The sequence below is a fragment of the Pocillopora verrucosa genome, chromosome 10 (assembly GCF_036669915.1).
Source record: "Pocillopora verrucosa isolate sample1 chromosome 10, ASM3666991v2, whole genome shotgun sequence".
Lineage (NCBI taxonomy): Eukaryota > Metazoa > Cnidaria > Anthozoa > Scleractinia > Pocilloporidae > Pocillopora > Pocillopora verrucosa.
In genome coordinates this window covers 17,550,286-17,577,097 of record NC_089321.1, presented here as the reverse complement: position 1 = coordinate 17,577,097, position 26,812 = coordinate 17,550,286, and the positions used below count along the sequence as shown (strand labels likewise).

At 39.3% G+C, this 26,812-nt stretch overlaps 1 protein-coding gene across 3 annotated transcripts in view; it reads right to left on the bottom strand.

Moving 5' to 3' along the window:
• The window catches only part of LOC131781397 (meiosis-specific protein MEI4), a 40,513-nt gene that overhangs the window by 5,955 nt on the left and 7,746 nt on the right, over window positions 1-26,812 (bottom strand). The window contains exons 3-7 of one of the 3 annotated variants that reach the window (XM_059098044.2): window positions 10,225-10,329; window positions 7,152-7,230; window positions 6,179-6,271; window positions 5,839-5,931; window positions 243-326 (exon numbers count right to left, since the gene is read on the bottom strand). In XM_059098044.2, coding sequence (XP_058954027.1) covers window positions 243-326; window positions 5,839-5,931; window positions 6,179-6,271; window positions 7,152-7,230; window positions 10,225-10,329 — 454 coding nt within the window. The remainder of the gene's footprint in view (window positions 1-242; window positions 327-5,838; window positions 5,932-6,178; window positions 6,272-7,151; window positions 7,231-10,224; window positions 10,330-26,812) is intronic. The other 2 variants (XM_059098045.2, XM_066173392.1) reach the window with 2 other exon arrangements.

Sequence of the window (26,812 nt, the reverse complement as noted above, 5' to 3'; positions counted from 1 at the left end):
TTAGGTATTCAGTGGAATATTTCAAGTAGCAGCTCTTCTATGATCCACAGCAGAACAAGTGGCATTAATAAAGTCCGCAAGTAAACGCTGTGAAATGAAAGCAGCTATTCTTGATAATTTATCTACCCAGTGCTGGCTACAGGGTATGTTTAAAAACCTTTTTCCAAATATCAGATACTCCAGAATCTTAACTCCATATTCCCCCTCTTTAAACATGTATTAGTTCTGAAAATCCTGGTTACCTTGAATTTTCCTAATGCAAGCAAGGTACATCCCTTTTGGAAATGGCAACGAAGGCTCTCTATCTTGAATTACCATGGTTAGATCTGCCGAGAAATGGAATAAACATGTGCTTTAAATCAAGAATTTATAAGTTGGTATGCTCAATAACTATATTGTGAAGGTTGCATATATCCTAGCGCTAAAATGATAGTTGAAGCGGAAAGTGCTTTAAAACATGGCTGCTTATGACTATGCCTATATGGCACTCTACCACCATAAATTCTTTCATGCATTTACTTCTCACAAATCAACAATACAAGAAATGGGGACAAGAATTGCATGATGTTTATTATTTTGAGTTTACACTTGCAGTCTAAGTCTAGGCAGTCTAAAGCACACATTGTATCGCACTTGCCGATGGAGAGGGGCGCAGCCTCAACCATCTATAATGGCAGATTTATCGAAGCCGCGACTTGGATATTCCATGCGCCTCTTTACATATACCAGTGAGGTTTATTTCGAATCAAGCATTTTAAAGCGTGAAGCGAAACGGAAAAAACCTGCTCTACATAGAGAAATTACCCGCAACCTGGAAACTGATGCTTACCTTATGACAATGCAAAGAATAGTAACAGGAGGAAGGGACCAGCCAAAGTTTGATCGGAAAACGGAATAAACTTTGTTGGAGCAGAGATAGAGAGAGAAAGAGATATGAGGCGCTTAAGGGTTTGAACAAGGAGAGAGTAATTGATGAGATGGCACAGCACGGATTACAATTGCACTTCAACCACATGCTGCACCCCATTTTGGTATGGTTAGCCAAATGTTGCAAAATTCAACAACTTGCATATTTATATTCAGCAACTTATATTTATATTCGACAATATAAATTTTTATTCCACAATTTATAGTTTTTTTAAGCATTTTATTTCATATTCAACCAAAATTATTTTCATTCAACAACAATATTTGTTCAACTTCAATAGCTATATTTAATTTTAATCTACAAAATTGATCGTTTTGATCAACAAAAAGAGTTATTCAACTTCTACCATGCCTAGTTATTTAATAACATACCTTCATTTGTGAAGTGTGTGAAAGTTCCCGGACATTCAAAATATCTCCATTCAACAAATTCTCCATCCCGTCCCCAGTTAAATACGCTATATTACGGACCTAGTCCCCGATCATAACGCTCATGAATAGAGATGGAATCTTTTCCCGCCACTGCCACCCCGGTTCCTTCTTCTTAGCCTTCTTTTCAAAAGGTAAAAAAAAGAGGCCTGCAGCTGCACCAAATCATCCATGCCGCCTCAAACAAAAAGAAACAAAGGAAACGAGTTCCGCCCAAAAGCTGTTCATCTCCTCGACAAGCCGGGAGATCTCGATGAAAATGACTTTGTTCCTGATTACGCAGCTACCGACAACATGATTCTACTGAAAGGTTATTTTGAGCTGGGAATAGGCCAGTCGGAAAGCGAAATCAGAGAGAGCATAACAGAGATACTGAAGCAGCGATTCCCTTTCGTAAGACCAGACTATTTCTGCTAATTCATTCAAAGCTAATGGCTGACACTGGTGATGATGAACTGGGAGAGCTAGCCAAGAATGGTGAAGTAATTAATCTGAAGGCTAATTGTGGAGACAAGTGTTTTGCGGGTAGAATTTACTTTAATACATTTGAAATATTTACTCTGTCACGCATGTCACCCCTGGCATTGCAAAAACTATATTATTCATTCTTTTGATTACGAGATACCAAAAGCTATGCGGAAATCTCCAGGTGTCCTGTTACATATGCTAAGAGATTACACCGCTATCAAAGAAGGACTTGAGCCTAATGGGAACTGTTTACGGGATGGTTATACAGTAGCTGTGATATATCAGAAAATTTTTCAAGATGGTACATGTATGACAGTTATATATCATTAAATGATTATAATGGGACCAGAAAGTAAATCTCAAGTAAGTCACGCCATTTAATAGTCATTCACATTAAGAATATATGGTTACAAACTAAATTTGCTGCCAACTTTATTCAGTTGATTGGTTTGAAGCCAGTTAAGTGCCTTCTTATTTTTTTGCTACAATTGAAGAGAATTGTATTGCATTCTGTTTGGACATTGATGTTAATGTCATATTTTATCTCAGATGTCTATAAAAGGGAAACTAATCCAATAGTTTTGTATGAGGTCATTTCAAAACGAAAAATGGTGTTGGATCAGCTGAAAAAGGGACTGATTACCCATGCTGTCCTTGATGTAATGTCAGAGCACCCATATCTGTTTGAGTGTGTTCACCTTAAAACCCGTTGAGCTGACACCAGCCACAGTTAAAGAGTGTTTCAAATATCCAGATGGATTATGTGACCAATAACAAGAAACCAAGATGATGATAACCAGATTTGTTGACCAGTCATCAAGTGCCAGATTGATGCAATTCATGCAGTACTGCACTAGAAGTAAGATGATGCCTTCAGTACAGAACTTTGCGATAAATGCAAATTTTCATAGTGGAAATTACATCTCTTCATCAACAACTTAAACGATATGCGGAAAACATGGCAAGCTATAAATGTGCTACTCAATCGTCGGCAAAGAAACCTTAAGCCAATCAATAAACTTAAGGATCCACAAAGCAATAATAGTGTTATCAATGACCCATTGCGTATACCTAACATTGTAAATAAGTATTTCTCATCTGTTGGTAACAACTTAGCAACCAAACTGCCTGAAGCTAAGCATCCTTGTACGGACTATCTCTGTAACTCCAAATCACCTGACACCTCATTCTTCCTCAAACCTGTTACTCCACATGAAGTGAAGCTTGAAATTTTATCCATACCGAACAATAAGTCATCTGGCCTTTATTCTTGTCCTACACAACTTCTTAAACGCTCTTGTGACATAATATCCCCTGTCCTTGCAAATTTTCTCAACAAGTCTGTCAGTCTAGGGGCATACCTCTCTAAACTGATTATGTTTAAAGTTATACCCGTCTACAAAGCTGATGATGAAACAGATGCCTGCAATTATAGACCGATTTCATTACTGAAAACTTCAACAGGATTTGTAAGAAAATTATGTACAACTGAATGAAAGTTTCCATACAAAAACACCAACAAGTATCCTCCTCCCAAGATGGTTTTCGCCAAGCACATTCAACTGAACATGCTATACTTGACATGGTGGAATCCATCCGTACCAATATGGATAAAAGACTTTTTTCTTGTGGGGTGTTCATCGACCTTAAGAAAGCTTTTGACACGGTGGACCATAAAATATTACTTGATAAACTTAATTATTACGGCTTTCGAGGAATACTAGGTATACAAAATATAACTTGGTATACCCAAAGTTTAAACGTAAATTAGATGGCGGTAAAACTTTCATTGTTACCACATGTGAACTATGGAACAGTTTACCCATCAACTTACGACAAAAGACATCAGTACAAAGTTTTAAAAAGGCCTCGAGGCAAATTTTTTTCTCACAAACCAACAGAGTTAGAATCATTTTATAGTTTAATAAGTTCCTTTTTATGGTTTCCTGACTCTGTCATTTAATCCTTGAGATCTTCTTTATTTTAGATTTTATTATAGGATTTTTATTTTTTTAGCTGTTCTTTTATTTCTATTATAATGTATTCATTTTTACTTATTGATATCTATATTTGTTTTAGTATTATTGTATGTATTGTATGAGGGCTACAAGTTTATTACCCTTTTGGCTATTAAGCGCTACACTCTTTAAATAAAGAGTTTACCTACTTACTATCGAAACACGTCTCGCCATAAATGCTTTATTCTCTGGTTAGGAGTGGAAGTTTCTAGAAGTGCAGAACCACGATCATGGCCTCGAAATGCAATCATGCGTTCCAACACCAACACGTTTCTCCTACATGGTCAGTTCGTATTCTAGAAGGCCACCGATACTTTTCAACACCCTGCATAAAAAGACCTTCAACGGTCTCTCTTCTGTTGTTTGTAGAACACTCACAAACAACTTAACGAGAGTAGCCATCTATACAACTATGTATAACAAAACCAAACGTAATCAAACTGTGATGGCCGTCAATATGTCACAAACTGTTAGGGCCAGGCACTGAATAGGCTCTGCTAGAAACCACCGTTGCCCATCTCAAACGGCAGATACACTGCACAGTTTGGAGTATTCCTTAGTCCCAGTTCTGTCAATTTTCGGCACCAACTGTTGAACAAAACCCTTAAATTTCCAGCAACCTCAGTCAACTCTCCTTTGCACTCGTTTACAATCGGTACCACGTTTTCGACAAATTTCACTGCTGATTCAAAGCAATTAATCACCCTCTATAAATGGTAGGAAAATAATGTTTTATCCCTCTTCACAAACGTTTAACAAGCTTATAACATCCTCAAAATCTATAAATACATGGAAATGGAGAGGCCTTTCATTATCAGGAAGAATTTGTATCGCTAAATAACTATTATCGATAATTGTAAAGTGTAATTAAGCACATTAAGCGTTACGTCACTACGACTAATTAACTAGTTCGTTGCTAAATGGTGAAGACGTACGGAAGGATCAATTGATTTCGAACCGTACCAATATATTGTCAACCATACAATAAAAAGGTTTGAATCACCGCATCGTACGCTCATCATTACAGAATTCAAAAAGTTAAAAAATTTGAAATCCTTAAAATCTTTTATAAATCAGCTGTTAAACTGATTTCTTAGGATCTGATTAAAGAGGCTAAAGCTACTCTTTATAGTTTCATTTTGAATGGGAAAGATAAAGTCAAGCGTGATGCATTAATATCCTCCATTAAAAAGACGGACTAAGAATGTTAGATGTTGGATTTCTGATAAAAGCAGAGTGACTTGTATTAAAACACTTTTGCAAGACTATGCAAGTTCCTGGCGTAAAAAAAAAACGTCAAATTTTAACATATTTAACTCATATACTGATTGAAAGGAATCCCCTGAAATCCCGTACACTATTTGCTATGTTGCCTCGAACGCAACACCAGAGACGCCGAAGGTTTGCTCAACACCACCGTGTACCAATACGCTAATATAACCCAGCACGACAAACACTCCTCGGGTTAGCCAGCAACGACCAAAGTTTTAACTCCTTTGAAGACAACGCTATCTTCTTGTTTCTGGTCAAAGCTCAAGAGACTTATTAAAAACCTATCTCAAGCTAAACGACAGCACTGAACTTTTCTGAACATTTGGACACTAGTTCCGAGAACAGACAAGACTTATAGTTTCTCATGTTTTAAATTTGCTTTTGTTTTTTTTTTGTGGTGGCCTCTGAAACGATATTAGATTTCATTTATCATTTTGCTAAGATTGGATGCTGTATCTCATCCCAAAAAGGAGAAATGTTACATTAATGAACTCTGTACGTTCATGTCGCATGCTCGCGCTTAGATTTGATAATTCAAGAACTTAAATGTGAACCTCTAAATTGCTTATTCCAGTGGTTTCCAAAAAATTGTGCAAGTCATCAAGAATGTTTATACAAGGACTAGTTATTACATGACATGATGAAACTTGTGACACATGTCAGGAATAATGGTTAAAGTCATATTGTATTCAAGACACAGAAACAACGCTTCAGCTACACTCACATTCAATCGTACCGAGAAGAGTGTTCCACAAAAGAATGGATTCTTCCTTTAGTGACCAAGAAGGATTTTCTACACTCTTGCGCTGCAAAATAACTATTCAATACGAAAAAGATAGATGTGACACTCAACAAAAAGTTTTGCAGATTTCAAATTGCTAACAAACAAATGAAGTGGTTTATAGGTTGCTTTTAATCATCTCTGACAGTTAATTGTTGTTCACCACTCAAGGGAAATACACAAATGCTGGAAATGGCATAGTAAGATAACAGAATCCGAATGTTACAGCCATAGAATGGTACCACTTCACTATGTTGTCATGATTATTAATCTATTATCATACCGTTCTTCATCATATACATGTATCTTTCATGCGTTTGGAATTTGCTTAAGGAAACGCATTCTTCTCTGAATGTTGCTATATCTGCATCTGCAACTAAAATTAGACAATGCAAGATACAGTAATGTAGTAGTAGTAATGTAAAGTAATAAGTAATGTAGGGGGAATATGGCCAAGTGGTGCAAGCACTTGACTCTACATTACAAGTCCCACGTTCATGTCTTGAAAATGAAAAGAATTGAGCAACTCTCTTTTTTCTCCTGTTACTGTTTAAGCAATAAACAGCACCAGAAGAGAACAAGCAAAACAAGAGAAAAAAAGAGATGACTGAGCAATGACAAACACTTGGAGCTTAAGTAGGAAAATTACCTTCCTTGAGCTATCATAACAGTAATAAACTATAGCCAATCCTTGCAGTCTGCATAAGGTGGTTCTTGCAGATTAAAGTTACGAAGACAATATTTGGTTTTGGGTTGTTTTGTTTTTTCCTAAGCTACAATTGTCATAATTGAGCTCATGAGGGAACCGTTTCTTTCATGCGGTGGAACGAGTTGCAGCTTTCCAATCTTGGGCTACGTTAATAATACCAGTTTGCAAGTCCTGGAGGAGACAGTGAATGTTTTTCAATTTAACTTGAATTGTGCCGCTCAAACTAATTTCCCTCGGCCAAATTAATACATTGTCAGCCTGTCTACACCATGTGGTAATCACTGAAGCAATCTTTCAAATACCTACTAAATAAGCGGTCCAGCAATGTGCAAAGGACAGCAAATGACTAGCTGATTGACCCTCTTCAATGCAAAAAATCAAAATATGGCTTGGGCCAGCGCTTCCTATTTAGGTAGGTTCCATCATGGCCAATTTTGACGAACACAACTATCAAAGGGCTTTAAAAAGAAACATTTTCCGTGCAAAACTGATTATGAACAACATTTGACTCTATTAGCAATAATTACAACATTACAAACAGTCCTACCCAAATCCATATCTAGTGGTAAAATTTTTGACATCCATTCCTGCTGACACTCAAGCAACTTCTCCTGCTGCTTCAGTACCTTGAATCATAAACATTAAACCACTGGCAAAATTTTTGACATCACAAGAATAATGAAGTGCACCCGCGAGTTTCACAAGGGAAAGGCTTTTACTTGGTGTAGAAGACACAATATAAATCACAATAAAGTTTCATCACAACCGGGAATACGAAAGCAATGAAAACAATAGTGTGACGTATACTATGTCTTCTACACCAAGTAAGAGCCAGAAAGTGAGCATTACAGTCTTGTGGCGACCGTTTCGTTTCTGGTTTCCTTATAACCGGTCACGCGAAATTTTCCCTAAGGAATCACACGTGTTTTGACTTTCGTTTTGCATTTTGCAGTTTGTGGTTTGGTAGTTCTCAGTCCAAATGGTTCTTTGACGTGCCCCTTGGCAAGTTGGCAAGATCAGTTCCTGTTTGTCGACCATTTTACACGTTGGCAAGGTGAGTAAACGTTTTGGTACCTTATTATACATTAGCTGACGGCAGCTAGAAGTCTTCATTTGTCAATTTGTCTCAATACAGGTCAAATCATTCATAACTGTTGCTCGAGCGATTGCAAAACAAGAGGCTTTACATGAATATTTAGAAGTGTAAGTACAAAATCTCACAGGCAGAGTTCATGGGATACCCACTGTCTACACGTGGTATTGACCCAATGGCTGATGGTAGTCCAATTGAATTAGGAGCTATTCTGGCTCAAGAGCATGCTGGCATTTTCAGGCAAGTTATCGTGCAAGTCGAAGTCTAACACCACATGAAAGAAGATATCCCCAGACAGAGAGGAAAGCACTGGCGCTTGTTTGGCCTGTGAGGTGGAAACATTTTAAGCTTGAATTGACTATAAGCCTTTAGAAGTGATCTACTCAAGTAAATTGTACCCCTCTGTGGGGATTGACCTTCGACTCTATGACATTACTGTCAGGTATTTACCGGGTCCACAGAATATAGTCACGCTCAATTAAGTGAGTATGGCAGAAGAATACATTAGATATGTTGCAGATAATGCAGCCCTAACAATCTTACCGATTCGAAAATTGAGAAAGCATCTGCTGTGGATGTGGAAAATTCAATGCTGCAGAAGTGTGGTCACATCAGTGACTGGATTGTTAGTAAATCAGTTTTCAAAGCAGTAAGGAATAAGTTGACGGAGCTAGGTATGCTGGTTTTTGAGAGGAACAAGACTAGTCATTCCTAGGACACTCTGCAACCGAGCCTTGAATCTTGTACATGACCGGCAAGCAGAGGAGCAAAATATCTTCCCATATTAAACATCAAACCATCTATTAATAAGCATGCAAAAACGTCAGTATGCACATTAGTTGAGAGCACATCAATTGATCCCAAACGGTGCAAAAAGGTGAAAATGAGTGCAAATAAAGTTGAAATTGAGAGCAGAAAGTTGAAATCAAATCGCTTGACAGGAGAGTTGCGAGAGTAAAACAAAACGGCGGACAGATTACGAGAAAGTAACGTTTTAAAACAAAAGTTTGATGAATAATTAAGAAAACTCAACAAAGTAAAAGCAACTGGCTAAAAGTCTGGGGTTTCAAAAAACGGCTATACGAAAAGTATCAAAAAGCACGAACTGGAGGACCTTGATAAAATTCTCGAGGCGTTTTACACACAAGTTCGTAAAAAAGACGGGGAAGATTACAAGCCTAATAGCCTTCGTGTCGTAGTTCCTGAAATTGACCGATACCTCACAGAAAAGGAGTGCAAACACTCAATTATTCCTGACTAAGAGTGAGAAAAAAAGAAGCCGGGAAAGGGAAGTCTGTAAACACTCGTCCAAACACTGGTGGTCCGTGACCCAATATTTTGGTCTTCGAGGTCGGCAGAAACACCACTCTATGACGGCTGAGGATTTCTCCTTTGGATTGGATGAAAACAACACTACGTCAAAGTCATCAATAACCCCCAAAAAAACACGCCGGTCCAGACTGTTCCCGAAGCGTAGAAGCTTCCTTCTCGAGACGAGAGGTGTCCCATCATAATTTTTAAAGAGGAGTAGTCCTCCCGAAATGCGCACAACCGGTCCACTTTATCTGTCTTGTGTGTTAAGTTTGGTGAGGGCAGCAGCCCATAGGAGTAAACAAATCAACCACATGATGAAGTCCGTCATCAAAGGGACGACCCTAGAGGATTCACTGAACACTCAACCACATCGACTGGAAAGGTGTAATGAAGTCAGTACATTAACGGCTAATTATGTACGTAAAATTAGTGTTCATTATGTACGTCACTAATGAGATAAAGAAGTCTTGACTAACTGGAATAAACACAAGATCACACACAGTTCAGTCTGATTGATATCTCCGAAAAAAACTGTTGTAGAGATTTTGAAGACAGCTGGTCTAAAGCGATGTTCAATTTTAAAGTAACGGTCCACAGAAACAAGTCATTGGATGATTATGGAGAAGGAGATGAAACAGAACAGCGCACATCAGCCTAACTAGAAACATCGACAACCAGCTAACCCGAGAAAACAGCTTCACTTCGTTCGATTCACTTTTAACATGAGAAACACAGCAGCTTCTGAAAAGCCACAGCCAGTTACATCGTACGAGAAGAAGAGTATTTCTAAGTGACTCATACTTCGAAAAGCTTCAAGTTTTAAACATGTTGATCAATTTCGTTTCAACAAGAACCAACTTCAAACATTGACAAGTTGAGTTCATAAAATAAACATGTTTTGACTGTCTTTTCAAACCTCTTTTCTCTTAAAGATCCACAAAATGAAAAAGCTTTGAACGATACATGCTACAAGAACTTGACGTTTGTTCAGTGGTAAGATATTTTTGGTCTTTAAGTTTCCAAAATTGCAATAATGTTAATGTAGGCGACACCAGTGAGCCATGACACGAAAATAAACGCGACAAAAGAGAGCAGGATAAATCATTTGATTACCTTTAACAGTAAAGCGGTATTTATTACCCCATACTACCGAAGTCTGCGTTCAATTTTTCTTCATTGAAAATAACAGCAATAAAATCAGTTTATGTTTTACCTTCTTGTTCCAATTGCTATCCTGCAACTGCAGTTGCTCTAAAAGTCCACTGACATATGGTTTCACTTTCAAATCATTGGGCTTTCTTTTGATCACTGTGACAGCCTGCAAGACACAATTTCACAAGAGTACCTAGTTGCGCACCAACACAAAGAAATACCAAACGAGCAAGGAAAGACAACAAGTAAACAGAAGAAAACAATCTCTTATTGTGCGATTTAGACGCTATTAAATGTAGTATTTTGTACCTGTAGTTTGCATATGGCAGAACGAAACAATGTGCTGAGCCGGGGCTGGTTTAAGATTTGTATAAGTGTGTCCGGGATGTAAACAGTCGCATTGAAATTTCACTTTCGACTAGTCATACTATTAAATGATTCCACTAAAATGTTTTTAAGGCTCAAAGGCATTTCAGCCTCTAAACGTACGAGGATAGATGAGAGCCACAGTATAAAAGGAGTTGGCGGTACCAAATCAGTTTTTCAAAACTGATCTCGTAACAAGCCAACTTCATACTACTTTCCATATACTGAATTCATTTACTGGTTTCATTTACCAGCTTAATATACTGGCTTCATATACTAGATGCATAATTTTGATATAAACTATATATTTTTTTAAATTTAAAGTGTGTTTGATTTTACCTAGACACTTTTGGAATCCTGAAATAAAGATAGATGACATCTTCTCCATTTAACCAATATTTAATAACTCAAAAAGTAAAGAAAGGTTAATGCATCACCACCATGGCCACAGCTGCGTCGTGACATCACATCTTTTCAGATTTTGTACTGACCGTAAGCATAACGTGTCATTCTGTCTTAAAGAATATGACACTTATTGGCAAGCATGATATTTTTTTCATTTCATAACTTCCAATCTGATGATTTTGACTTCTTATTGCTTTCATTTCATGATACAATTGTTTGTTAATTGATAATACATTTTTATAGTCTTTATGTTTGATGTTCTTTTTAACAACATTTTCCTTGATTCCTTTTGCTTCCTCTCTTTTCTCTTATAGAGAAAATCATACATTAAGGTCTTAGAAAGATCAAGAATACACACTGTTGTGTATTCTCATGTGAGCAGTGAAGTCTTCAATAAATTTAATAGCAGTTCATAAGATCAAAGAAACACTAACTCTCACTGGGCCGGCATGTTCGCTTTCTTATATTTTCCATGGTCTTACCAAATATTGAGTTATTCATTAGTTTCAATAAGTCTTTTCAACTGGATTTTTAGCATTAGTTCTTTTCCAAAATTGAAATCTATTGTGACCAACGCACCAGCAATAAATTTAAGAGGAGTTTAATTTTTGATGAGACCATCGAACTCTCCTATTTATACCCCATTGCCAGTGGTTTCTAAGTAGAGTATTACGAACATAATACATCAAGAACGGAACGACTAATTACAAGATTGGAAATAACAAGAAATACGTATAACACGGGCAATACTAATAACATAGGGAGCACGGGACACTAGAAGAAAGAGCAATTTACCTGAGGATTTTGAAATAAGGCTGCATAAGAACGTACTTGCGATTGCTACTCGAGCCAACACCGTTATATTTGCATGATCCGCGAATTCAAACTGAAACGGATAGCCGCGCGGACTGGGGCTAAGAGGGGGATTGGTTTCTACATCTATGTACTGTTTTAGCTATGGAGACTAATTGAATTCTAATACTCGATGAATCTCTTTTATTTTTAATCCTAAATCAAGAAATAATTGGAAATTTATATAATGTAATACGTGTTTCTCTTTCTTCCTTAAGGTTGGATTTAATTTTTCAACTTTTCCGATAGCTAAATTATATTTACTTCTTATTTTCTCACAATAATTTGTTAACATGTTTTTGTCACTTTACTTTTTCAGGAGCGATGGATAATCATTATGAATATCATGCAATTCATTAGGATACTCAGGATCAACCTCTAATATTAATCCTTTTTCATTGTTGCTAGTATATTTTGCAGGATCTAGTTTGTGAATCTTTTTTTCAGTCATACATTTAAATTCCCCCAGTTGGTAAATATTGACTCATAGCCCAACCATAAAGGTTATTAGCGTCTAGATACATGATATACTTTGAGGGTGTACCCTCTTCATAATTTTTCATGTATTTATTATTAGCTTTTCCATATCAGTTAGCAATGTATGAAATACCACCTCTCATTCCTTTTTTAATGAACTAAAAAATGTCATCAATTCAAGTTTTATATCAGTCATTTTTAACATAGCAGCCTAAGACAAACCAAGATTAGTGAAATAGTGACATGGATCTAATTTGCAATATTGCATGTATGTCTTTCTTAAGTTTTCAAATACATCAGCCAGAAGAACGATGTCCGATTTTAGATATAAATCATGACAGTTGTAGCGGCACCCGTGTTCCGCCCTTTTTTACGTCATGTATGCGTCGCGGATTTCTGCTCATGCGCGCTAGTTTTGTTATGTTATTGACCACGCGGTCCGATGCTAGAGCCCGGAAAGGCCTAAGTTTTTACCTTTCTGCTTGCCGTTTTCCAGTTTTTCTGTGTCATAGTTTCTTACGCAACACAAATGTATTGGCGCATGCGCAGGAGGATGTCCTTCGTATGTTTGGGGTTCGAATAAAAAATGTCTGTTACGTTGCTTATCTGAACTACAACATGGTGTCAGGAGTGGGATAACGAATCCAGAAACCAAGTCGGTTTCTTGTCTTCGTTCAACGTTTACCCACCGTTCGTCCTTCTTCTTCATGCCACTCGTTCGCCTCGAAACGCTACGTCGCAAGCAGATATCATGGCAGCGCTCGCCGGACTACCGATTCCCCGAATGGACTGGTCTTCAACCGACGCGCCGCAAGCCCTTAAGAAGTTCAAAAGCCTCTGTCAGCTTTATTTCGCTGGTCCGCTAAAGGACAAAAGTGAGGAAGAGCAAGTCAGCTACCTCTTAATATGGTCAGGCGAAGAAGGAATCGAACTGGTTTCCACGTGGTCGCTAACAACCGACGAAAAGAAAAAACTCAGCACATACTGGGAAAAGTTCGAGGACTTCGTGGCGCCGAGAAGCAACTTCAGGCTTGCACGCTACAAACTCCGCACCCTGAAGCAGGAAGCTGGCGAATCAGTCGATTCATTCCTAAAGAAAGTACGGATTTTTGTAAACGAGTGCAAGTTCACAAACCCCGATGAACATATTATCGACGCTCTTATCTTCGGATCGAACAATCCGCGCGTTCAGTCAAAACTCCTCGAGTATGATGCCAGTCTGACACTTAACAAAGCAGTGAGCATCGCAAGAACCCAGGAAGCCACGAGTAATCAATTACAGGACATCAGAGGTAGCCAAATCACCACAGTCGATGCTCTGCAACATGGCCGAAACACGCAACACATGAACACACCACCAGCACAGGCACCCAAGGCGAAAGGTGTGGAAATTGTGGCACCTTCCACGATCCACCCCGTAGATCGTGCCCAGCATATGGAACAAAATGTGATGCCTGTGGCAAGTTTGGCCACTGGAGATCCGTTTGCCGTTCCCGCCCAAGGGCCAAAACCAGGGATAAACAGCACAGACCACAAGTTGTACAAGCCATAGACATCACAGAGCCCAACACCGACTGTCCAACAGTACAGAGTATCGATATTCCACACACGCTGGATTCCCCCGCAACTGTATTTCCACTCCTTATATATAGACAGTGTTGTCGAAAGGGACACTCAAGCCTTGTTACAGATAGAAGTGGACGCAGGTCAGAGCACTATGCCCTTACTGTGCAAAATCGACACAGGAGCCGAGGGAAATGTCATTCCTGTCAACACATATAAACAGCTGTATCCACAGTCAGCGTACAGCCCAGATGGCGCACCTCTCGGTTTGTGAACTTCTAACACAACAATTACCGCTTTCGGTGGTCACACTATACAGCACTATGGAACTTGCGAACTTAACTTATCACACAACGGACACTCCAAGCCGTACCCTTTCCACGTGGTGAACACAACTGGGCCAACGATCCTGGGTCTCCCTACCTGTAGAGATATGAAACTCGTCACCCTCAACTACAGCCTCACCACTGCCACCTCGCCAGGGGCAACAAAGCCCACACCAAAACCCTCTTGCGATGCAGATGCAGAGAAGGAGCTACTCATCCAGTATGAAGACTGCTTTAAGGGCGTTGGCTGTTTTCCGGGGGAGTTTCACATTACTCTGGATCCTACAGTTCCACCAGTCATCCACCCCCCACGGAGAGTACCCGAGGCACTACGTGAACCACTTAAAAAGGAACTTGATGCCCTTGTCCAGCAAGGCATCATTATCAAAGTGGATGAACCCACTGACTGGGTTAATTCATTGGTCTGCGTTGCAAAGAGCAACGGCACACTTCGGCTGTGTCTCGACCCCAAGGACCTCCACCGTGCCATCAAGTGACCACACCACTGCACCCCAACACTCGATGAGGTCTTACCAAGGTTAAGTGACGCCAAATACTTCTCTATTGTTGACGCCCGCAGCGGCTACTGGAACATCCAACTCGACCACGAGAGCTCCTTGTACACCACCTTCAACTCACCTCATGGGCGATACAGATTCTTGAGGCTCCCGTTCGGCCTCATCTGTGCCCAAGACATCTTTCAGAAGAAGGTTGACGAGGCATTCGGTGATCTCCCTGGTGTCACAGGTATTGCCGACGACATAGTTATCTATGGGCGTGACCAGAGTGACCACGACGCTAACCTGAGAGCTGTCATGGAACGAGCACGCGAAACTGGCCTCCGCTTCAACCCAGACAAGTGCAAGATAAGGTGTACTGAAATACCCTTCTTTGGAAATATTATCAGCGACAGCGGTCTCAGACCAGACCCACAGAAGACGGAAACGATCCTTAACATGGATCCTTCAGCGAGCCTTGCTGACCTACAAACCTTTCTCGGCATGGTACAGTTTCTCAGTCGTTTTGTACCCAACCTAGCCTCCCTATCAGCTAACCTCTGGGATCTGGCAAAGAGCAGCGAATTCCAGTGGGGCCCAGAACACCAGTCAGCCGTCGACAAGGTCAAGGAGGCAGTCACTTCTACCAGCTCACTCCAGTACTTCGACAGTACGAAACCAGTCACCATCCAAGTTGATGCATCCACGCGTGGTCTTGGTGCGACTCTCTTTCAGGACAAAGGCCCTATTGAATACAGAAGCAAGCTTCTAACTGAAACTGAAACCCGTTATTCAAACATTGAAAGAGAAATGCTTGCTATTGTACATGGCCTTGAGAAGTTTCACTACTATGCATATGGCCGACATGTCACTGTGGAGACAGACCATAAGCCGTTAGAGGCGATTTTCAAGAAACATCTCTCGTCCTCTCCGCCACGCATCACAAGAATGATGCTTAGGATTCAAAAGTATGATGTGGAAATTAAGTATGTTCCAGGAAAGAACGTTCCACTGGCTGACGCGCTGTCTCGAATTAACCCACTCCCAGGCGACACAATCGAAGGTCTTGATGTATCAGTCCATGAACTGCACCTCCACCTGAAATATTTAAGAATAGTTTCGTAATAAATATCTTTCAGGTCAAGTATTCCTTTGATTGTTCCCGGATTCTGTGAATTGCTTTCTGAGCGGCAAGTCGTACTGGGGGGCGTTGTTTATCGGTTATAGCTTCTTTGTCTTCCTTTTCAATACTTTGTGTATTGTTCTCGCTGGATAACTCCAATGGGTAAAGTTTCTCTATAGGTCTTAACAGTGTATTACCAGAACTTATTCTTAAAGATACAGATCTGACTAATCCGTCTTTCCCTTTATGTAAATCAGTAACGACACCTATTTTCCACTGATTACGTGGCATATTATCATGTATGAGAACAACGTCTCCTATAGAAACTGTGGTGTTGTTTGACACTTTCCTTTGATGAGCGTTATATTCACGTAGACTTGTCAGATACTCCTTTTGCCAACGTGTCCAGAAAGCCTGTATCGTTTTCTCATGATATTTTGCTCTCTTTGTTAGCTCTTTTGTAGAAACATCAGGCAGAATATAGTCTGGATCTGATTCTTGGACGCTAACTCTTGTGTCTGGTAATGCCAGAAGACGCTGTCCACATAAGAAACGTGATGGGGTCAAAGGAGAGGCATCGTTAATATCCACGTAAGGGTATGTCAAGGGACGGCTGTTTAACACTGCCTCAACCTCAATGAGTATTGTGTTAAGTTCAATAATGTTTAGACAGGCTTTGCCTATAGTTTTTTTGAGACATCTTTTTACTAGTCCAACAAGTCTTTCGTAGAATCCTCCCCACCACGGGGCTCGTTCTGTTATGAACTTCCATGTTATGTTATGGTTGGCGAGGAACTGTTGTGATGCATCTGGCTTGAGGACCTGATTTTTCATCGTTTGGAGTTCTTGAGCTCCAGCTTTAAAGGTTTTTGCGTTGTCAGAAATGATACATTCAGGAACTCCACGTCGACTGATAAATCTTCTGAATGCCCTAAGAAAGGCTTGGGTTGTCTGATCTTCTACTAACTCGAGGTGTACGGCTCGTATTGCGGCACAAGTGAACAGACAAACGTAAACTTTGGATGAAGTTCGATTTCCTTGGTCGCGAACATAAAGAGGACCTGCGTAATCGATGCCAGTAAATTGAAAGGCCTGTGATTGTAGAACTCTCGGTTTGGGTAGAGGTGGTGTAGGTACAGATCGAGATGGTGGTCCTTGGATTTTTCTGCATGTTGTGCACTTGGAGATGATTCTTTTAACCAACTGTCGACCTTGTGGAATCCAATATGTTTGTCTTAGCTGAGTTAATGTTTCACAAACTCCACCATGCATAACCGTCTTGTGCATAGATTGGACTATCAGTGAAGTCAAATAATTGTCTTTTGGCATGAGAATGGGAAACTTTGTATCATGGGGTAGATCTGTGTACTTTACCGTCCACGACAGCGAAGTAGGTCCTCATCGTCAAGATAAAGGTTGGGTTGTCGTACGATGGCAGGTTCTTTGAATTTATCCCCGTTCTTTAGGTATGATATTTCTTTTTGATAAGTTATTTGTTGAGTTGCTTTTAGTAACAAATTTCTGGCTTCCAGCATTTCTTTTGTGGTGAGAATGTTATCATTATACGCTTCAGGTGTTTTCCACTTTCTTGCAAAGAGGACAAGAAGGGCAGTAATTCTGACTACACGTGTTAGGGTGCTGTATTTTGTTAACTCAATGATGTTCAGTATGTTGGGATTTTCTTTAATATCTGCCATAATTGTAACTGCCAATTGTGGGTTCTCGTACTCTCGGTTCTCGTGAAGATTGATGATGGTTCGGGTTGTGGAGGCCATGTGTCCTCTGGGTTTCTCAGCCATGGAGGCCCTTGAAACCATAGTTGTTTCTTCTCGTTGAACATTTTGGTATCAAGTCCCCGAGTCAACAAGTCGGCTGGATTCATCGATGTTGGGCAAAATCGCCATGTACTCGGGGATGTTATTTCTTTTATCTTGTGGACTCGTGTACTAACAAATGGTGGTAATTGTTTAGTAGACGATATCCACGATAATACTATTTGGGAATCACTCCAGTATGTGACTTCGCATTTGGTTTTTGTAAGTTGTAGTGTCTTGGTCAGATATTCAGATAACTGCGCTCCTAAGAGTGCTGCTAACAGTTCCAGTCGTGGAAGGGTCTGTGTTTTAATAGGTGCAACTTTGGTTTTAGCCATAACGAACGCAGTGTATACTTCAGCTCCTGATTTTCCTCTTAGGTAAGCCACTGCTCCGTAAGCTAGTTGGCTGCTGTCGCAAAATATATGAAGTTGCCGTGTAGAAATGTCTGTGAGGAAGTATGGTCTGGGTATTTCAATCGACGTCAAATTGCTGATATCGCTGATCCAGTTTAGCCATTGGTTCTCATGATCGCTTGGGACATCCTCATCCCAGCTTAAGTTCTGTTTCCATAGATCTTGGATCATGATCTTTGCTTTGACTGTAATGGGTTCAACATATCCCAGGGAATCAAACAACCTTGATGCAAAGCTGATCGTGGATCTTTTAGTAAGTTTTGTGATAGCTTCCGATTTTTTGATCATGTTTTCGAGTGAAAGTGATAGCGTATCGTTCGTTGAGTTCCACGTGAGTCCTAGAATTTTTGTTGTTTGAGCTGCATGTGCATTATCATCTTGTGCTCTGCGATTTAAAGCGATTGAGTTAGAGGTCCACTGTCGTAAATTCATGCCTGCTTTTTGTAGATAATTTCGCGACAAAGAATAATATTCTAAGGCTTTATCGTGGCAATTAGTTCCTGTGACCACATTGTCCATATACATGTTCTCTGTTAAGTCTTTCATTATCCAGTTATCGTTTTCGTTAAGGTGATATCGTATTGTCGCGTTTAGTAGAAAGGGTGAGGGAGCTGCTCCAAATAGAACGCGGCAAAATCTGTAAGCTTCCAAATTGTCTGCACTGTTAACGGATTTGTTCGTATCTTTTAGCCATAAGAATCTAGTAGCGTCTCTGTCTTGGTTGTTTAGTTCGATTTGAAGGAAAGCGTTTTCTATGTCTGCCGTGAAGGCAACTCTGTGGGTCCTGAACTTTAATAGGATACCAGTTAGATCCTGCATTAGATTTGGACCTGTATGTAGACAGTCATTTAAACTCAATGCTTTTGATGACACTCTGGCAGATGCGTCATAAACTATTCTCATCTTAGTTGTCGCGCTATCCGTTTTAAAAACAGGAAAGTGCGGGATGTAATGTAAAATACCTTCGTGAAGATTGAGGTTCCTCACTTTCTCTATGAAACCAAGATTGACTTGTTCAAGGAGTTGTTCGTTGTATTTCTCAATAAGTCCTGGGTCCTTCTTGTTGAGGCTGTTTAGTAGACTGTTTAACCGTCTTTTGCTTAAAACGAAGTTTGTTGGTAGATCTTGTTTGTTTTGCTTCCATGGGAGTCTTACGTTGTATCTACCGGTCGCTTCGTTAAATCGGATGGTTTTCTGAAAGTCTGTTATGATATCGTCGTTTTTGTCGCTTTCTTCTGGTATCTTGCTGATTTCCCAGAACTTGGTTAATAGGTTATCGAGTTTTGACTCTTGTACTGGCGTTATTTCGATCCTTTGGCACAGTGTGTTTAAGTCGTTCTCGTGGTTGCTCTCGTTTTGAACGGGTCCGGACAGGAGCCATCCGAATTTGCTTTCTATAGCAATCAAGGCTTCGTTTTCAGTTTTGATTATTTTTCCAGTAATCAGCTGACCGTAATAGTCGTTTCCAATGATGATATCAACGTCAAGATTTTCTGGTGATTGCAGACGATCTGCAAGTTTTAGTCCTTTCAATGCAGGAGGTATCTTAAGTTTTTCCATGACTGATAGCGGTGGGCAAATAATTGGAGTTACTAGTGCTTTTATTGTGATATTCTCTGTTTCTGTCGATATCGAGAATGAGACAATATCATATGTTTTCCTGGTACTTTGAAATGAGCCGAAAGTAGTTACATCCAGGAGTTCTTTTCCCGTTGGTTTCAATTCAAGTTTGTGCGTCATATCTTGAGTAATAAAGGTTCTTTGTGATCCCGTATCGAACAGGATGCGAGCTTGACGATATTGTTTGCCGGCTCCACGTATCTTTGTGACGGCGGATTGCATCAGGATATGATTGGTAGGATGAAGGGAATGTGTTGCTCCCATGTGGGTTGTGTTTTTTGCTGTGGTATGTGTAGGTGGCTGACTACTGTTTGAATTGCTGTTTTCTTTCATCTGATATGATGAACTTTGGTTTGGATTCTCTTGTTTTTCTTCGCAGATTGAAGTATGGTGTTTTCTCTTACATTTCATACAACGACCTTTTGAGTAGCATTGACTTTTCGTGTGTTTGAGTCCAAGACAGTTTAGACATCTTTGTTGGCGTTGAAGGATAGATCTGCGTTCTTCTACTGATGCGATTTTATCGCATCTCTCTGGGCGGTGTGTTTCCGCGCAGTAAGTGCATGGGCGTGTTACTTTCGATTTTCTGTTAAAAATTCTTTGTTTTTGCTGAGCATTGGCTAATGGCTAGGTAGATTAATGTGCATTCGAGGCGTTGGTGTTTGTTTGAAACTACTGTTATGGAACTGACTCACCGGCGTTTCTTGTTTACTCTTGAGAAATCGTTTGATTCGGAATTGCCAGTCCGATATATTGTCTTGAAACAATAGTGCTGATTCTGTGTCTTTTAGCATTTCTGGCTCTGTCTCCAAAGCCATTACAATTTTAGCATCCATGTGCGCTATTTCCCCAGCTCTTCGTGTGAGTCTGTCCACAAGTGCCTCTAATTCAACGGGATCTGAATCCTTTGCAGCTATGAGTTTTTCTGCTTTTTTAAAGTCTTGCGTACAGTGTCCTTTGTAGGCTCCTCGGATCGATATCATTTTGGTTATATCCTCTGTCATCCTGGTCACGGCACCAATGTTACAACTATTGTAACTACGAAGTATCACGCGATGGTCAAGACAGCTGTGTTGTTTTATTCATAACTTAGAAGTACATCGCAAGCATTGTGACGTCATAATTACACAATTTATGACAGCCCCATGATGTTCCTCAGAAACCATGGCACACTCTTGGATCCGACCTGTTCTTTTGGAACAATTCGCCCTATTTGCTAGTATCTGATTACTATAGCAAATTCCCTATAATGAGGAAGTTGAGCAACATCCGATCAGATACAACAATTGCCCACCTGAAATCCATATTTGAGGAGCATGGCATTCCAAGCAAACTCGTCACTGGCAATGATACTCAGTTCACTTCCACCATATTCCAGGAGTTTAGCAGTAGCTATGGATTTGTCCACACAACCACTAGCCCATACTTTCCACAGGCCAATGGTTTTATCGAGAGAACTGTGCAAACAGTAAAGAACATTCTACAAAAGTGCAAGGAATCTGGTGCAGATCCTCATCTCGCCATGCTATGCCTGCGAAGCACTCCTCTTGACCACAGTATTCTGTCGCCAGCAGAACTCTTGAACTCAAGAGTTTATCAAGCCAACCTTCCAGCAATATCCAAACCAAGCCTCTCCCTATCAGCAGATGACGATACCAACTCCAAACTCCAAGCAAGGCTGGAAAAGCAACAGTTGCAATACGACAAAACATCCAAACCTCTCCCTGCGGTACACCCTGGAGATCCTGTGCGTGTCTTCAATCCCCACAGCCACAAGTGGGAACCAGGTGTTGTCAAATGCAACATGCAGACCCCTCGCTCTCACCTCGTCGACATGGCAAATGGCAGTGTCCGCCAGCGTAACCGCCGCCACATCCACCCTACAGGAGAGACCATAACGTTGCAGAATGGCAGCCACGTTGAAACTGCAGAGCCCCCGCTAGCGCCACAACCCGGAACCAGCACCACTCCACCAAGCGCACTATCTAATGAAAGCACCCCCACAAGCGAGCAGGCCACACCAACCTCCCTGGCACCTAGCCCGGCAACCACACCAGGACCTGTGACCAGAGAGACTACACTGCGTCGTTCCACCAGGGTGATCAAACCCCCTGCCAAGTTGAACCTATGAACTGAACTCAAAACTGACTTTCTTACCAAGTTATTGTTGCAGTTTAGGATCATGAACATTTGCATGAACCGTGAACATTGCTTAATTTTTGTTAATCTCGTTAGTTCTGTTGTGCGTATTTTGTTTTACATAGTTGTTCTTCTCCTTCCTCATTTGGAAAAGTTTCTTCTTACGCAACACAAATGTATTGGCGCATGCGCAGGAGGATGTCCTTCGTATGTTTGGGGTTCGAATAAAAAATGTCTGTTACATTGCTTATCTAAACTACAACATTCTGTATACCAACTGTACATCTGTATATCTAGTTTGACAGATTCACTTCTTTAGCGATTTGGAGATGTATTACGCCTGTGGATTTGTGATTAAAGCTATGATAATCTGTTCAAGTCAAATGGGTGTTTTGGATTTCGGACCCTCGCTGGCATAACAGTCACCTTTCATTTTAAGATTTAATCCATTCCAAACAGTTTTAGCATGTTTATAATCTTCATCTGAGATATATTCATCATTGATGATATCGTAAGACATTTTTCTTTGGTAATTATTATTCATCAAATTTATCAAAAAAATTCTTGTTTTATAACCTTAAACCGTTCATCTTCAAATTATTTTTTGTATATTTAAATGCTTCATTTGGTAGGTTACTTATTATTTATCAAGACTTGACCTCACGAACAGAAAAATGTAAATGAAAACCAATTTTAAACAACATTAAAGAAAAACCTTTTGAGTTTGCTCTTCTAGAACGTACTCACTGTGCTGATGGAAGCTGTGGGAAGAAATTTAAGTTAACGGAAAGAAAGCATCATTGTATAAGGTGTGTAAAAAGCTGGCTTTTACTTTCGTTGTAGGTAACCAAGAATTAATGCCTCGTCATTGTGCCTCTGATTGTATTTAATCGGTAGAATCTCTATTATATAACAATCATGGAGCTGAGACGTTCTCGATATGGCTCTGGGAAATTATTTGTCGCTGTCCTAGCATTTTGTTTATACGCTATCACATATCGTAAGGACAAAGTTGGGGCTGCAACATACATCTCTTTCACGAACTCGTTTCTTTCTCATGGGAGCATGTTCATTTGCAATACTGTCAGAGATTTCTCCAGTAGTCACAAGCGTAATCCACATCAATAATTTATTCTGTTATTGTAATTATTATTTGATTTTTATCGTATTTTTAGTTTCACATGTATTATTTTAAACTTGTGTATAGATGTATAAACATACTGTAATGCGCATATGAAAATTTCATATTGTTAGCGTAATAGAAGTTTGATAAATTATTATTTATTATCATTATTATGATTATTAATCAAACGGGAAGATTAATCCAAGTGCTTCTTTTTAACGTGATTAGCTCTTTCTTCAACGGAAATAACAGTTTTCATTTCGGCAATATCAAAGGCCACGATCAAAGCCGTTGACATGTGAGGTGTGTAGAAGCGAAAAAAGCAAGAGAAGTACCAGACGCAACGCCAATACATATTAGAACTAGAAGTCTTAATAAGAAGAACCTAGATAGTACTACCTATTACAATGCTAAGAGCGGAAGACCGTTTTCAGACTTCAATCAATTGTGCATTCTTCAAGTTAAGAATGGTGTTACATTGGGAGAAACTTATCTAAATGACAAAAGATGTCGTGAGTTTACAGAAGCGATTGCTGAGGTGATGAAACGGGATCAAAAGGAGACAATGAATAATGCTCAGCCACGCTTTTTCACCATAATGGGAGATGGTGGAACTGACACCAGTAACAAAGATTTGGAAATAATCGATGACACAATTCATCCATAGTCGCTGAACATGTCTAAAACCATGAGAATACATCTTTGGTACTTATTCCATTTACTTAACTGTTACATTTCAACAATGTCGGATTACCATATTTCATCAATATGATTCACAATATCACGTGCTGAGTAACTTTCCGCTTAATCAGTCGATGTAATCAATCTGCAAATTGTTATCGACAACTTATACTATCTCTTAATTGCTTTTCCCATTTTTGACATTTTAACACCAAGTCCAGGTTTTTGTTTTGAGTTGATCATATTTCTTGCCAACCAACGACCCCAATGTCTTTCATTATGAGGTGAATCATATAAACCTTTTATCACTTATATATCTGCTATATTTTTTGCATTTTTCATCATCTTTATACACAGAATAATCAACATTGTGTTGCATTGCTATTGCATCTGTTTTGCCTGTTGGAGGGCCATTTCCAAGAACTTCTCCTGTTTTTGGATCATATTTCAATTTTTTTCTCAAGATTATTTTAAAGGCCTGTGTAGTTATTTCCAGGTAATACCCAACCTTTTATGGGGTTTTGAGATCACACCAATCATTTTGTGGATATCAACAGCTCCACCTTTGTATTTCTCATTTAAAAAGTACGATAAAAAATAAACAAATGTTGTTGTACTTAAATTTTTAATTTGATTGTTTTGATGTAATAGTATCAAATTTTTTTTGTTGGCATGGTTAACAATCTCTTCAAAGGGTGGCATTCCAAAACTATCAAAGTAATTTATCATACAATTTTTAACATATAGCAACCCAATGTAATCTACTCATATAAGAAGGATTTAAATTATAGATAAATGATTGCTTGTGGTTATGTGGAATTAATCCATCTCTTGATAACACACTTGTTCTTCGTATTTTCAAATATTCACATCATTTCATTAAATCGTAGTTGCTCAATAGTATGTTTTTATAAAATTTGGGTTTTAAAGTATTGCTCCCAGTAATGGTATGCCATTGAATGGGCTGTTTTTGCTTAGCAATAAGACTTCTCCCTTTTTTTTTTGTTTTATTAAGCTCCCATACCGATAGTTTTTCTTGGTCAATCACCTGAAAAGGGTGGTGATCAAAAAGCCTCCAAACTGGGTTTTTGTTGGTTTATATGAATACCTTGACCTTTTTTAATTCCATTAATAATGTCTAATCTTTGTTTTAGAGTAATAAATGAATGATGAGGCAGCAATTGATTTAAATTTTCAGGCCTCACAAGATAGCCACCTGATATTTTTTTGATTATTTGACTGACCCTTTCTCTTACAAGCCAGCAAGAATTTGATATATATCCCTATTTTGTTCTGTATGATTGGTGTTCCAGGTCGAAAACTGAAGAGATTGCATCAGGGGTCTTTGTGATTGGAGCTATGGAGAAAATTTCCAACAACTCGGAGACTCCCTCACAAGCCGAGTGGACCGTGTGACCATTTAAGAAGAGAAGTACTAAGTTGGGGGAAGGTGTGGTCTTTTAAACAATGTCAAATCAATGGGACAGTATACTACAGCAAGAGCTACAAAGTAATAGCAAGAAACAATTTCACAGTGAACTTCTCAGGAAAGAAACGATCAGAAAATGGCTTTGTCCTGAATTATGTAAAGTTCAGGGGAAGTGTTAACAGGCATCTTGTAGAGATACGCATTGTGACTGCTAACTAGCATTAACTACTATGCACTACTCAGAATTCTGGTTAAGCACAAAGAACAGCTACCCTATCTCAAGGGAACAATTGTGATTGATCATATCATTAAGGCTGCGGAGACAACAAAGGTTGCTGCTGTTCCTCTACAGTGCATTGACCAAAAGTGTAGGGTTGGTGGCAACTTCAAACAGAAGTTTCATTTGCCATTTAGCAAACAGATTCAAACAGATTCCTGTAGTGTCCTGTATGTTCATTGTGACTGTTTTTATTATTATAGGATATGTAGTAGGAGCATGTGGTCTCGAGAGGTCAAACGATTAAAAACATGTTGTTGTTATGAAGCGAGTTGTTTAGTATATTAGGACGAAGACACCACAATTCGAAAGAGGCTAAATGTGTAATTTCATCAATTTACAAATACTATATAAAGTTTTGACTTAGAAACTTGTGTTTACATAATAATAACATAGTAAATTTTTTGTCCAAACAAGCCCAAGAACACTATACAATGACCCTGCCCTAAGTGCTCAAACCAGGACTGCTCCACCCAATGACTAATGACTCCGTCGCTTACGATCTAGTGAAAACTGCATTGTCGGAGTCGGAAGCGAAAGCGGAAGAATAAACCAATCCAATGCTTACCCTTTTCGGAAGAGCTCTGTCTAAGAAAATTAAGGCTGTGCATCTACTGGCCCACACAAGGTGGAGACCAAGAATATAATGGTGTACTGGAGAAATAGCCAGCATCTGAAAAGACTTAGTCACCAATTTATCCCATTCAATCAGATCAGGTGGATGACCTCAACATTCCCAAGTCAGCCATGCCTAACAACCCTAACTTAACTGCAGAACCAGCTAACAAATAATTGGCATCAACTTCAGATGACAGCAGTATTGATCAGCACCAGAGACTACATCACAACAGATGACTACCAGTGTACCTGAATGACTAACACTGTCCATGAACAACCATACCAATGTACTTATAGGCTTTAACCCATTGTTAGAATTTTGAGACTGATAACCAGCCATTTTTTATCAGTTGAAGTGTTATTGTGGACTTTGGACTTGCTTTTATTTTGTTTCAACTGGGTAGACGATGTTATTTGTCTCTTTAGTAAGACTTACTGTACGTATAGAATTTGATAACTACAACTTAACAGATTTGTTAGGTGGACCTATTACATACAGCTTGAAGTAGCATGTAACAGGCAATCAAAAGAAACACCACTTGACAGGATAAAGGTGCAAAAAAACATGCATCCAGTATGCAATAGTAAACAACAAAAAATGAGGCAATGAAGTAGTCACAAGTGAACAAGTTGTGAAGAAATATAATAAAATTTCAGAAGGTTCTAGCATTCGACATCACACGCATGGCTATTATGTGACACAACCAAGCCCTAAAACTGCAGCGTTATTTTTTCTGATCTTTTTTCCTCCTAATTTGGCTTTCATTCTCAATTCTTTCAATTGGCCATTTGTAAGTTCAGTGTTTGATTACTCTTGAATTAAACTTTTGGTGCACTCTAATGGTCTAATCTCCTCTCTAGTTTAACATGTTTTAACATAAAAATTCAGTAGGTTGAAGGTCATACCTGGTGGAGAAAGTACC